This window comes from Lipotes vexillifer, unplaced genomic scaffold (genome assembly GCF_000442215.2).
Source record: "Lipotes vexillifer unplaced genomic scaffold, Lipotes_vexillifer_v1.1 scaffold567, whole genome shotgun sequence".
In the NCBI taxonomy this organism is placed as follows: domain Eukaryota; kingdom Metazoa; phylum Chordata; class Mammalia; order Artiodactyla; family Lipotidae; genus Lipotes; species Lipotes vexillifer.
In genome coordinates, this window is record NW_006776652.1 from 1,510,905 (window position 1) to 1,524,096 (window position 13,192).

At 57.8% G+C, this 13,192-nt stretch overlaps 2 protein-coding genes across 4 annotated transcripts in view; one reads left to right on the forward strand and one right to left on the reverse strand.

Moving 5' to 3' along the window:
- BMP1 (bone morphogenetic protein 1) overlaps positions 1–1,759 on the forward strand; it is a 42,277-nt gene extending 40,518 nt beyond the window's left edge. For all 3 annotated transcript variants that reach the window (XM_007450567.1, XM_007450569.1, XM_007450568.1), the window contains one exon: positions 1,031–1,759. In XM_007450567.1, the coding sequence (XP_007450629.1) occupies positions 1,031–1,165 (135 nt within the window). In that variant the 3' untranslated portion in view covers positions 1,166–1,759. The remainder of the gene's footprint in view (positions 1–1,030) is intronic.
- A 5,241-nt stretch (positions 1,760–7,000) lies between these two features.
- PHYHIP (phytanoyl-CoA 2-hydroxylase interacting protein) overlaps positions 7,001–13,192 on the reverse strand; it is an 11,536-nt gene continuing 5,344 nt past the window's right edge. The window contains exons 3-5 of the mRNA XM_007450571.1: positions 12,911–13,085; positions 10,931–11,048; positions 7,001–9,167 (exon numbers count right to left, since the gene is read on the reverse strand). Coding sequence (XP_007450633.1) covers positions 8,633–9,167; positions 10,931–11,048; positions 12,911–13,085 — 828 coding nt within the window. The 3' untranslated portion in view covers positions 7,001–8,632. The remainder of the gene's footprint in view (positions 9,168–10,930; positions 11,049–12,910; positions 13,086–13,192) is intronic.

Genomic DNA, 13,192 nt, shown 5'->3' on the forward strand with positions numbered 1-13,192 from the left:
CCCAGCATTGGCCGGTGGAATATCCCCTTAGGAGCAGAGCTTCAGCCTTTGTCAACTGGCAAGGGCCGGGCAGGGCTGGGACAGGGTGGAGAGCTGGGGAAGCGGAGCACACAGCCCCCTTTCCTGCCTGGCTCAGCTGTTCCAGGATCCCCAGGCTACCAAGCTAGTGCCCCCTCCCCACTTGACTCTTTGTGATTCCCTTGATCTGACACCTTTGGGTGAGTCACACACCAAATTGGGTGTCCCCAGGTGGCTTCTTCCAAAGACTTCCATCAGGCTGGAGCAAACGGGAGGGGACCAGGGGAAGGAACCCAGTTCCGTCAGGGCTTCCTGGCATGGTTGCTGGAAACGTCCCCAAGGTTTTCGGAAATGGTCCTTTCCACGCCTTGAGGGCCAGGGCCTTTGTGCTGATGCTCTGTGGGCGGCTGTCATGCTGAGGGCTTGCACACAGAGGTGAGGAGGGGCTTGCAGGAGCCTAGGAAGGAGCGTCACCCGGAGCTGACCATGGCCAGCATCGGGGGAGGGCAGGAGCGCAGTGGCCGAGTCCGGGTCTGCGGGACCCAGCTGTTCTGTCTTCTCCAAGAGACAGCTGGGACAGCAACAAGGCAGCCAGTCAGACAAGCTGCTCCCTTTCCCAGCTATCCTCTTTTTGTTCCTGCCACCAGCCCTTCTAGGCTTGGAGAGCAGAGAGCTTTTGCTCCTATTTGCTTCTGAGGGAAGCCAGGCCCAGCGAGGAGCAGTGCCTTGCCTAAGACTTCACAGCTAACTAGTTAGTAGCAGCGCTGGGTGTGGAATGAAAGTGTAACTCTGCACTTAAAGACAAGCTCCTCTACCTCCTGCCATCTCTCCTCCTCCAGGCACCCCATTAAACCCCTGCTCCCAAGAATCCTCCTCCTGCTTCAAGGCGCTGGGGGAAAATCTGGCGGAAGTCGGGAGCTGCCCGCCTTCCTTATAGCTGGGGAACTCGGGGAGGGAAACAGCAGCCCTGCCCCTGGTCCTCAGTCTCATGCCCACCCCTTTCCTCTGTCAGCCTCCTGAGGAGGTGTACTCAGCGGGAGATTCTGTCCTGGTGAAATTCCACTCGGATGACACCATTACCAAAAAAGGCTTCCACCTGCGATACACCAGCACGAAGTTCCAGGACACGCTGCACAGCAGGAAGTGACCACTGCCCTCACACGGCGGGGACGGGGGGCCCGCTGCCCTCAGTCAACTGAGCCGGACAGCGGGGGCTGGGCAGAAGGCGGGACCCCGTCCCCATCCCCCAGGTGCCAGGACCTGCGGGCCAATGGTCCAGGTGAGGCAGGGCACTGGACTCCTACATGAGCCACCGCCCCACGATCCCTTCCTCCCTTGCCCCCGCCAGGAGTGAAGGGCCAGGGCCAGGGAGCCAGAGCTTTCCCTGAGACACTTGAAGTGGCCATTCCTCTCTGGGGGCCCAGCCAGGTGGGAGAGGGTCTGTCACCGGGACCCGCCCACCTTCCCTGCCCGTCTCTACACGCTGTATTGTGTATGGCCGGTGGCATATCTTCATTGTAATGTACATTTCCCACCCCTTCTCCAACCCCGATTTGGTTTTATTTTAAGCCTCCACTTCCCCCTGTTCCCTGGGGCGTGAGTTTCCTTACATGTCCCACGGGAGCCAGGGTGGGAGGATGAAGGGGAGGGAGTGGGGCAGCAAGACAGGGCTTCTCTCAGGCCCAGTGGCTGGTCGGCCACACCAGGGCACCCCAGCCAATAAACCGAAAGTGTTACAGCCAGTATCCTGTGCCAGATGCTGTCTGGGGTATGGGGGCAGCGGGCGTGGGGTGGCTCGTCTCATTCCAGATGCGCAGGCTTGCTGTGTCTGGGGCCGGCCCACAGCCAGGACACCTGGCCTCACTGGTTGCCCGCCCTTCCGTCAATTCCAGGGCCCCAGAGGGTGGGATTTCACGGTCAGGCACACACAGATACGCCTTGCACACTTCAGCCTGCAGGCGCCCCATGTACACACACTGCTCGCAGCTCTCCGACACGGCTGAAGGGGTGGGACATTCTGTAAACAGGCTGTTCGGTGGGGAGGGAGGAGATATGTAAAAGGGGATGGCGTGTGTCTGTCCATTCAGTGTCCATCCAGGTCTTCTGTCTCTGGGTCTGGGTGTCGGGCTAGGGGAGCCCACCAGGACCCAGAACACCAGCACAAGCCAAAACAGATCCACCAGCTGGCCCCCATTGCCTGCCCTCCTGAAGGTCGGACCCCGAGTGCTGGCCCCTCAGATCCTTCTCTCAGTGAGACAAGAGCCAGACGCTCGGCAGCCACTGAGCAAACACTGCCGCTCTGGCCCCCTCTCCCAAGGCGACCCGTGGCTGTGTCTTGTCTGGCTTCTTCCTCCCTGCCATTGCCTTCTCCCTGTCCAGGCAATAGTGAGGCACAGACCTGTCTCCCCGAGGCCAGGTGGAGAGACTACATCCCCGCTCCTTCCCTTCAAAGGAGCCTCTCTCTACCCTTTCTCTCCGTGGATCTCACAGGGAAAGAAAGCCCAGAGAGGACCCAGGTTCTCTGCCTGGACTGGCCACTCCCAGATTCCAGAGCGAGCAGGCAGCCTGCTTCAAGCCCTGGGGCTCCCCGAGAGCCTTCGGGGGACCGTAGGTCTTTTAGTGGCCCCAAACTCCTTCCCATTGCAGAGGCAGATGTTGTGCCAGCTGCTGTCTGGACTATGTGGGGGGACCTACCCCCAGGGAGCAATGCGGCACGGTGCATCCCATATTGGTCCTTTAGGCAGAAAGCAGCAGTGGAAACCAGACACATGGCTAGTATCTGATGTGCATGCAGGACCAGCTCCCATGGTCAGGCTGCAGCCTTCTCTTCTAGTCCTGAGCGCAGGTGAGGGAGTGGGTGCTGGCTGGAGGGCCAGCGAGGTCACAGGCTGTGATGTCACGGCCACCCCTCCACCTCCTCTGACCAAAGTGCTCAGGACAGCTCAGAGGGCCGTGAACAGAATAGAAAAACCCCCCAAACCATTGGAGCCGCCCAGGCATCTCATCTGGACACTTTGCCAACAAACTTGGCCTCAGCTCCATGGCAGAATTTGTAGTCAGTGGTCACAGCTCTCCTCACCAGCCCTGCAGGTTCCTCTGAAGCTCAGAGGACCACACTGCCAGTTTACAAGCCACATGTGCCAAGAGAGTCAGGATCACAGCCCCGTCCAGACTGCGGGACTGTGGCCCAAGAGAGTACCCAGTCCTCCCCCACCCAGGTCAGGGCCCCTGTGAACAGCAACAGCACAGCCGGAGGCAGCTCGGGACCGACCCATGCAGCCACCCTGGGCACCCGTCCCAAGACTCCATCACCACCGTAGACTTGGGCCCCTCTAACGACTCAGGGGCCCATGCTGGTGGGCCCCACCAGTCTTCCCTGGGCCCATCTTCCCAGAGGCTGCCTCTGGGCGCTGCAGGCTGATCAGGAGCTGGCTGCAGGCCATTGATACACATCCCAGAAGTTAATGAATGTGTTCTCCAGACCCGGCCTACCCTCACCTTCTGCCTACTTCAGGCTTCTAGACTAGATGAACTCCAGCGCAGCTGCCCAGCCGCTCAGGTGATTCCACGTCAGAGGATGGAACCCTTCCTCATCCAACTGTCTCCAGGTCCCTGAGGTTTCCTGGGTCCTGAGTGTGTGGCCAGCAGCAGAAAAGCTAGGATGGACCTGCCCCAGACTGCGGGCTGGTAACCAGGTTAAGAAAACCACGTACCCTGGAGCTCCGGCCTCCTCCCTCTGGGCGCACCTCTCTAGCCCTCGGAGGACAGGACGCCAGCCCTGGCCTGGCGGTCAGGAGATCTGGCTCTGCCTTGCTTCGCCCTGTGACACTGACCAACTGTCTCCTCCCTGGGCCTCTGCTCCCCAGCCTATCACCTTTCCCCAGCAACCCTTCCTGTCGGGGTCTAGTCTCCAAGAGCCAGAGGGCAGGGCCACGCTCCTGAGGCAGCTGGGGGCTTCCAGGGCCAACTGTTGGCTCAACTGTAAAAGAAAGAAAGTTGGATGCCCTGCACTGCCCCCTCACTCCTTTTTATCCCTCCTCCTCCCCCTTACCCCACATTCTTCTCAGTAGGTCGTGAGAAGGTTATAAGCTTGAATGCAACACAGCCAGTTTGGGGCTTCCCTGGTGGTCTGGTGGTTAAGATTCCACGCTTCCACTGCAGGGGGCATGGGTTCAATCCCTGGTAGGGGAACTAAGATCCCACATGCTGTGCGGCACGGCCAAAAAAATTTTTAATAAATAAAAACGTAGCCGGTTTTGAATACAAGCTTTCCCATTTGGTGGCTCCATGCCCCTTGGTAAGACATTTAACTGCTCTGAACCTTGGTTTCTTCATCTAGATACAGAGGATGATAGCACAGTGTTTCAAGAAAGGAAGAGATAGACTTTGGAGGGAGCCTGTCACAGCGCCTGGAAAATAGGCTCTCTGTAAATGGGCCTTTTTTTCCTGTCATCTGCCAAACAATTCTCCAGTTCCTGGATGAAGCTCTTCCTATGCTAAAAGGAAACTTCTGGGTTCACCAGTTTCCAGTCGTGCGTTAGGAGTTTAGCACAGAACTACATGTGCCAGAGAGGGCAATGCTTAACCCACAGCAAGGCGGGGCTTGCGGGGCAGCGGGGGACATATTTCTGGCTAGCTGGTAGCCTTTCTGGGCACCTCCCAAGTCACACCCTGTGCTTGACTGTCCCTACACACAAAGCTGATTCTAGAATATGTGAAAAGATCTGCTGCCCCAGTTTGCAAAAATAGTAGTGCCTGACTTGGGGAGAGGAGTAAGGAGGGGAGAAGGAGGCCAGATGTTTCCCCCTGAGAGTCAGAAGGCCCCGCCCCCTCACTGACCAGCCTGCTTCTCCTGCTGCAGCCCCCTCCCAGCCTCCCAGCCCTCCCCTCTCCCATCCCAGGAACATCTGGTTCCAATCTCTTCCAGATGCTGTGGCCAAGCTGTTTTATGGCCAATCACCTCAGCTCAGCTTCCTGAAGGCCTCCCTCCATTTTGGGGAATGGTCCCTCCTCGTCCCTTTCCTTGGGACCTTGGCCACCTCTTTTCCTAACATGGAGAAGAGACACATATCGAAGCCAAATGAAACTGTGAGGGTCCTCAGAACTGCCACCTCCCTTCCCACTTCCTTGGGGGGGAGGGCTGTCATCCAGCCAGGATTAAAAGAAAGATGCTGTCCCAGAAGGAAAGGAATGGATAGGGAAGTATGGGTGTGTGTGTGTGTGTGTGTGTGTGTGTGTGTGTGTGTGAGGTATGAGTGTATGAGGATGTGCCTATATATTGGGTGTGTCTGCGTTTGTGTCTGCACAGCAAAATACCCCACTGTAACCTGGAAGTGCCCCTTGGTAGCCACCACCTCATTTTCCCTCCCTGCCTGCACTAGCTAACTCGGGGCCCCTCTGCTGGACAGTGGCAGCTGCAGCCCAAGGTTGTCCTTTACCTTGCAGCTCTCTGTGGCCGCCAAAGCTGTCTTCCATATCCAGCCCAGGGAGGCGGTGTGTGTGTGTGTGTGTGTGTGTGTGTGTGTGTGTGTGTGTGTGTTTGCACACATAGACCTCTCTCCCTCTGCCAGGTCAGATTAGAGGGACACAGGCCAGAAGGGACCCCAGGGCAGACTCTGGCAGATGCCCTGACCCAGCTCTATCTGACAGGTGCCTGGAGCTGCCCAGGGCTGGCCGAGTGCCGGAGAGCGGCCATCTGGAGAGAGGAAGGAGGGGCAGGCTCTCTGGAGGAAACCTGTATGCAGCCCCCCCACCACCCCTACCTCAACTGGCTCCTTCGTCCCCCACTAAGAGGACCCTGGGAGCCAATCTCTCCTCCTAAGAAACCCAGAAGGGTTTTGCAAAAGGAAGATTGAAGCCTGTGCCTCTGGGGGACTCTGAAACCCCCTCAGCTGGTGCTGGGGGGTGGTCCTGCCCAGAGGCGGAAGGATGGACCCTGGAGGTCACCCCCCATCCTTAGAATCCTGGACTCCAAATATTCCCTACTACTCCTTCAAAATAAGCTTCCTTGGCATTTTTGGCTCCACAGCCCCCCCTGGTGTTATTCGGGAACTAGGCATGGCCATGGTCAGCCAGAAGCTCTGTGGAGACCCTTGGGTGGGCCACTGTGTCTGAGACCTGCCCCGCCCATGTCTTACTGTCCCAGGTGGTCCCTGGCATACACTGGGGAGACAAGGCAGTGAAATGGAAGGTTTCTAGCTTCTGAATCAAATCCTGGTTATTGTTCCCTACTGGCTGTAAGACACGGGCAAGCCTTTTAACCTCTTTGTGCCTCAGTTTCTTCACCTGTTAAATGGGAATCATACGGCGCAGGGACGTCGTGAAGACTAAAGGAGCTGATGTGCGTGAAAGCACCTGGCCGGATGCCTGGCACGTAGTAGGCCCTCAGGAAGTGGCATTTGACCTTCAGCTTTCCTTCCTAGTGCAAGGAGGCTGTGCCCCAAGCTTTGGATGACACATGTTCATTTGGGCCTGAGCCAGGCAGTGTCGGGGAGGTGACTCTGTTTTTTCTGGAGCTTTTCCATTCCAGCAGAGGATCATTTTAATAAGTCCATAATAATAGACGCAGAGGTGACTCAGATCTGCAAACGAGGAGCCCTGCTGGGGAGCCGACACTCGGGCTCTGGGGGAGGGAAGTTCAGTGGCATCTGAGTCTGATGCAGTGGCAGGCTGCTGCAGTGGGAAGGGCTCCAAACAGGGGGCCTGTGGACCTCGGTTAGGCCTCCAGATTTCTACAGGTTGTCCCCTAGGAGGCCTCAGTTTCCCCATCTGCAGAGTGCATGGTAGTGCCAAACTGACCTCCAAAGTCCTTTCCAAGCTGGAGACGTGGCTCTGCTTTCGGAGCCCTGCCTCTCACAGTGAGATGCGGAACAACCTTGATGGTTCCAGGTGGCCTGTCCTGGGGGGCATCCTCATTTGAGCTCTTCTGTGACTGTACAGCTGGCCCGCCCCACCCCTCGCAGAGCCCAAGGAGAGGCGGGGCTCTCAGGCCATGGTGGTTTATTGATGCACGTCGCAAGCACAGCACACAGGCGGGTGTGCCCCCAGCCCAGGGCAAACACGAGGCCAGGGGAGGGCAGCGGGCCTTTTCCGCTGCCCTCAGCATAGGGGAAAGGGCCCGGGGCCCACGTCCTCTCCTCCATGCATTTCCCACGGCCCCCAGCCCTGATCCATGCCGCGGAGACAGCTGACCACACCACTCCCTGTGGCTACAGAAGAGGCAACCAGCTGTCCTATCTGCCCACTCACTGAGATATGGCCTTGTTGGCCTGCTGCCCACTTCTGTCCTTCACCGCAGAAATCAGGCTGTCACCTTGGGGGCTGCTTCCCACCACCTGACATCACCTCTGGCATCCCCCAAACAGCTGCCTGCCTTGGTTGACACCTCTCCCCGTCACCTCACGCAGTCTGCTTGTCCCCAGGGTCCACTCTCACCACTCCCATGACCCGTACAAAAGTAGGAAAGAGGTGAAAACGTTGAGTGGCCCAAGAAAGACCTCACCAAGAACTCCCCAGGGAAGGGCCTCTCCGCCAATAGGCTAGCTTCGCGGTGGGTACCCGACAGGGCCAGTGGGCAGGGGCGCGGGCGGGGGGTCCTTTGGATCTATACACAGTAGTGAGTTTGCTGAGCATCTTTAGAACAGTTGTTTGGAATTCTTTGTCAGGCAGTTTTTGGCTCTCTATTTTGGGGCCCCAGAGCGAGCGAGCAAGCGCGCAGCCAGGCGGGGTGCCAGGGCTCTGGGGGAACGCCCTCACTTCCAGTTCCACGCCGGGTCCCCCCGGTGTGAGGCCGCCCACTCCCGGCTGAGGAAGGGGTCCCTCCGGGTCTCAGGGGTCTCTTGCCCCCTCCTCGACCCCAGCGGCTGCCCTTGCAGACCCAGCACTCTGAGCAAGGGAGAAAGTACGCCGGGATTTACACCATCTCCAGACGGAAGAAGGGGAAACACCAGCAGCCAGGTGCCCCCGAAGCTAAGAGAAAAAGAGGGCCCTTTTCTAGAGGGCAGGTGGAGAAGGGGAGGCACAGCCCTCCCCGTGCAGGAAGAGGGTGCCTCGGGGCAAGAGGCGGGGGGAGGGGGGGATATTTATAGAGGGAGAGGGTCGGGCCTGCGGTGGGACGCCCCCAGGCCCGACTCACGGGGAGGGGCATTCTGTGATTGGCCCTGAGCGGGAGGGGGTGGGGCTAAGGAAGAGCACGCCCACAGCTCTCGGCTCACCTCCGGAGGCAGGCAAGCTACAGGTGGGCCTTGGAAGGGAAGGCTTCCCCGGGAGAGCCCTAGGCGGCAGGTCTCCTGAGATGGAGGCCTGGGATGAGGCAAGAAACAGCAGGGCAGGGAAACCAGAGGAAAGGGGAAGTCTCTAGAAATCCACCAGCCCAGCCACTCCCCACCAACCTGCTGAGGCTAAGAAGCCTTCCCAGCCCCACCAGGCATGGGTGGGCCATGCCTACCAAGGGACCACCCTCTGTTGCCTCCAATGCCCTGGGGAAGGGAAGGGAAGGGAAGAGGGAGATGGACGGCATGGAGGGAGCAGGGCGGCAGGGGAGAGAAAGCCAGCTCCCTGCCCCTATGCCCCCCATCACCACCCTGCCTATAGCCCCCCAGCTCCCCAGAAGTCCCTAGCGGCCCACGCTAATGTTGCAGGTCTTGCAGCTGGGGTCTTTCTTGGCGTCAGCAGTGGACAGGCTCATGAGCTGGTGCCCGCTGATCTCCCCCAGGGTGCCCAGGGACAGGTCGACAGGCTCGGTGTAGATGATCTCCAGGATGAGGTCCTGGGCGTGGCGGAAGACCAGCTCCCCATCCTCCACGCTGCAGGTCAGGAACTTGTTGCAGGCAATGTCCAGGAGGGGCAGGCGGTCACGGCAGAAGCGATCCCCCAGGGAACCCTTGGGGGCCAGCACCAGGATGGCATAGTGGTAGGCCGTGTACATACAGTAGAAGTCCGCAAAGTAGAGGTTGGTGCTGGGGTTGAAAAGGCGCTGGGCAGGGATCTGGAAGCGCCAGCGGCCGTAGGGGGAGTCCTGCGGGGGCTGGCCTGTGTTGAACTCCGTGTTGCAGCTGAAGAAGACCCCGTGGAGCATGCCGCTGGTCGGGGAGCCATGGCTGCCACTGTTATCCTTCAGGTAGGGCTGCAGCATGTTCCCGCAGTGGGTCCTGCCCACCCCGGGCGGGGGGGAAAGGCCCAGGGGAAGAGAAAATGCCGTTGGTTAGCTGGACTGAGGCTTGGCTGCTATGTGTGACCTTGAAGGGTGTCAGCCCAGCTCCCAGCTCTCCCACCAGCTACCGCCTCCACCAGTCACATATAGAACATTCCAGAATGCAAGAGAAGGGAGGGCCCTGGAGACGGGCTGATCCAGCCCACTTCTTCACGGAGGAGAGATCTGAACGCGCCACTCCCCAGCTTACAACCCTTTAATGGGACTTGCACAAAGAGCAACGCCATAAAGATCTGGTCTTTCGGGCCCCACCTCCCAACACCCCCAAACGCACAGGTAGCAGGTCATCCTCCAGCGGGAACCCCACCCCAGTTCTTTCCTGCCTCTGTGCCTTTGCAGTGCTCTTCCCTCTGCCTGGGCTGCCCCTCCCACATTTTTCCACCTGGCCTGGCAAACTTCTAATCATCCCTCAGGTGTCCGCTCCTCTCCAAAACCTTCCAGGAACAGCAAGCACTTACATTCAACAAAATTTTGACTGCCTACTATGTGCAGGACACTGAACTTTACTCAGCAATCACACATACTTATTGTATTCCATCTGTCTGTATTTCCCCTGATAGACTCTGAGGTTTGTGAGGCGGGGGGGACTATGCCTTTCTTCATCTTTTTTTTTTTTTTTCCTGAGCCCCACGGCATGCAGGATCTTAGTTCCCTGACCAGGGATTGAACCCATGCCCCCAGCAGTGGTAGCACAAAGTCTTAACCACTGGACCACCAGGGAAGTCACTATTCATCTTTATATTCTGGCACGTATGGGTGCTCTCTGTCTCTCCCTTGCTTGCTGATAGAGGAGCCCAACTGGCCGTTGTCCTCACCACTCACCTACTGCCTCTCTTCTTTCGTACAAACACCAAAGAACCCCTCCCCCCAGGGTCAGGTCAGAACGCCCCGCCCCTGCTGACTGCAGTGATAAAGACAGTAACAGGGGCAGCTTGCCCTGGCGCCCCTTAGAAGGAGGAGGACTTCAAGTAGTATCAGCCGGCATGGGGAGGATGGGCAGCCCCTGGTCCAGCCTCACTCTTACCTGGTTCTGCTGGCCCTCTGGGCCTCAGGCTCCCCATTTGTAGGCTGAGGGTGTTGGATGGGATCACCAATTTTCAAACATTTTTGAAATGTTTCGAACATTCAAGCAGAACCCCTCTCTTTTATCCCCAAAGGAAATTATACACAGGCAGGCCAGAGGCAATTAAATTGAAGCCTCTCTGGTTGGGTGACAGGTGCGGGGCTCAGCAAGCCTCACCCTCTGATTTCCTCTCCAGTCCCTCGGCACCACCTTAAAGGGCACCCTGAGATCCTTCCCCGGAGCCTCCAGGTTTCCCGGCGCGCAGTGTGAAGACCACAGCCCTTCGTATTGAGAATCCTCTCACTCTGTATTCCCCTCACCACCTCGCTTGCGACCCAGGGCCTGAACTGGAAGGACAGCTGACCTGCAGCCCTAGAACCCAGTGAAAGGAACTCTCCGAAAGGAGGATCAAAGCCAGGACCTCGTCCACTCATGACTGTTAGCGTGGTGCCCCCAGGCAGCCCCATCCTGAGAGCCCTCTCCTTCCCTGGAGCCTAACATTCCCCCCCAGATCCAGCCTAGGTTTTGAGGGTGGTGAGGACTCCAGAGGAGGGTCTGGCAACTAACAGGGTGGGGGTGACGTCAGACAGCCAGGGCGGCAGGCAGATCCAGGGCAGGAAGGAGAGACCCAGCCGTACCTGGCGTGCTGGAAGTACTCTTTGTGATGGTTGCGGTAGAAGACGGAGAAGCGGAGCATGCGGCCTGCGATCTGCTCGGCCTTCTCCTGCAACTGGGCCAGGTGCTCCTTGGCGTAATCTGCAAGAGTCCAGGTGGGTCAGTCGAGGGCCAAGCGGGGGATCGCAGCCTGCCCCACAGATCACCCACTGCATACCGTGAACGCCGGCCCACCTCTGTCGTCAGGGCGCAGGGGAGACCAGACAGTCACAGCACCTTGGGCCAGTTAGGAACAGACCACCTGGCCTGGCTGGGAACATGAGCAGCTGGTTGCTGTCTGTCCTTGTCACCTCTGGGCCCTGTTGCCAGAGGCTCAGGGCTCTGTGTCAGAAAAGGGCAGAGGGCTGCCCAGTTATACGGTCATGTACAGCAAGGGCCCCAGAGGCTATGATCCCAGACCATCCTCGTGTGAAAAGAGGACCAAGAGGCAAAAGACTGAGAGGAGATAATGTGAGGTCCTTTGGGGAGAGCCCCTCAGATCCACCAGGTAGGAGGCTGCCCACACCACGGCATGGAAGCCAGTTGTAATTTCAGGTGGAGAGTCAGGAGGAAACTGCAGAGAGCCAAGGTGAATATTTAGGCAGACCAGGGTCTGGGGCATCCCATGAGAAAGGGGGAAGGTTGGAAACAGCATAGTCAAATTGGACTCCCTGGGCCAGGGCCAGAGGCTGGGGCCGTGGAGCCCAGGCAGGGCTGCTGCTAGCCTAGAGAGTGCCTTTGCACAAAGTAGGAAGAGGTGCCCTTCCCTCCTTGCTGATGCAGCCCTGGCCAGGGTGCTGGGTTTGACAAAAGGAGGAGGAACTGAATTGCAGCCATCCCCAGCTCCCCAGTTTGCATGACCTCCCACTACATGTAGAGTTCTGGGGTAAACCAAGAGGCTTTCCCTGCAAGGTGCAGGAGCGCCTCCAGAGAGTGGCGTTTTGCAGCTGAGCTAAGAAAAAAACACCAGTCAAAAGAGAAAGGCAGGTCAAGGAGACTTGGGGCACAGACTTTGGCAGAGGATGGAGTCAGCAGCCTCCGAGGCCTGGGGCTAAGGATGTTCATGCCCCTTCCTTGTGACAGAGGGAGATCTGGAGCAGTTCTCACCGTGGGCACCAAAAGAATGGAATATCATGGGGCCCATCCTGGGTCGTCAGTGAGCAAGTACACAGAAGCCCAGTATTTGTTCATGTTGGAATTTGCAAGCTAATAGGTGAGTTTGTGGGATGGTTTTCCCAGCCTACATGGAGGCTCAAGACAAACAAAATGTGATTGTCCTACGAAGTGTCCATCAACCAATGATCAATAAACAAAACATGGTCCATCCACACAATGGGGTGTTATTCAGCCTTAAAAAGGAAAGAAATTCTGACACATGGCCTAACATGGATGAACCTTGAGGACATTATGCTAAATGAATAAGCCAATCACAGAAGGGTGAATACTGTGTGATTCTCCTCACCTGCGGTACCGAGAGTGGTCAAATTTACAGAGACAGAAAGTGGAAGGGTGGTTGACCAGGGCGTGGAGTGAGAGGGGAATGGGAAGTTGTTGTTTAAGGGGCGTAGAGTTTCAGTTTCGGAAGATGAAAAAGTTCTGGAGATGGATTGCACACCAATGTGAATGTACTTAACGCTGCTGGACTGAAAAATGGTTAAGATGGTAAATTTATGTTATGTGTATTTTCCCCCACTTATGCTTGCCCCAAGCCAGAAAAGTAACTCCATCCCTTTCTGGAAGAGGTATTGTCAACGTAATTAGCAGTGCTCGCATCTGTCTCCTGCATCAGACTGCAGGCTTTGCGGGGGCACGGGTGGGTCTCATCCATGGGTGTCTCCCCGTTGACCGAAGCACGGTGCCTGCGTACAGCAGGTGTTCCTAAGTGCATGCCGGGTTAAGAGGAAGTCCCCTCCTGACCATTACTAAACCAGATGTGCCAAAGCAGCCGGACGGCAGGGCCTCACCCCCAGTGCAGAACTCGACCGTCTCGCTCCAGCCAGACACGAGGTACTCCCCGTCGCTCTGCTTCACGGCGGTCTGCACTGCCACACTGTACTCCGTGCGGGGGCTCAGGAACCAGTGGCCTCTCACCGTCATGGGCAGCGGCACGGCCTTGGCCACGAGCTTGGTGGGGACATCCTGAGAAATGGGACGTGGACAGAGAGCCTAGAGTCAGATTGGGGGTCACGTCCACTCTTGGCATTCCCCCAGACCTCCCACTCCCCCAGATGGCCGCCTTCCTGCTG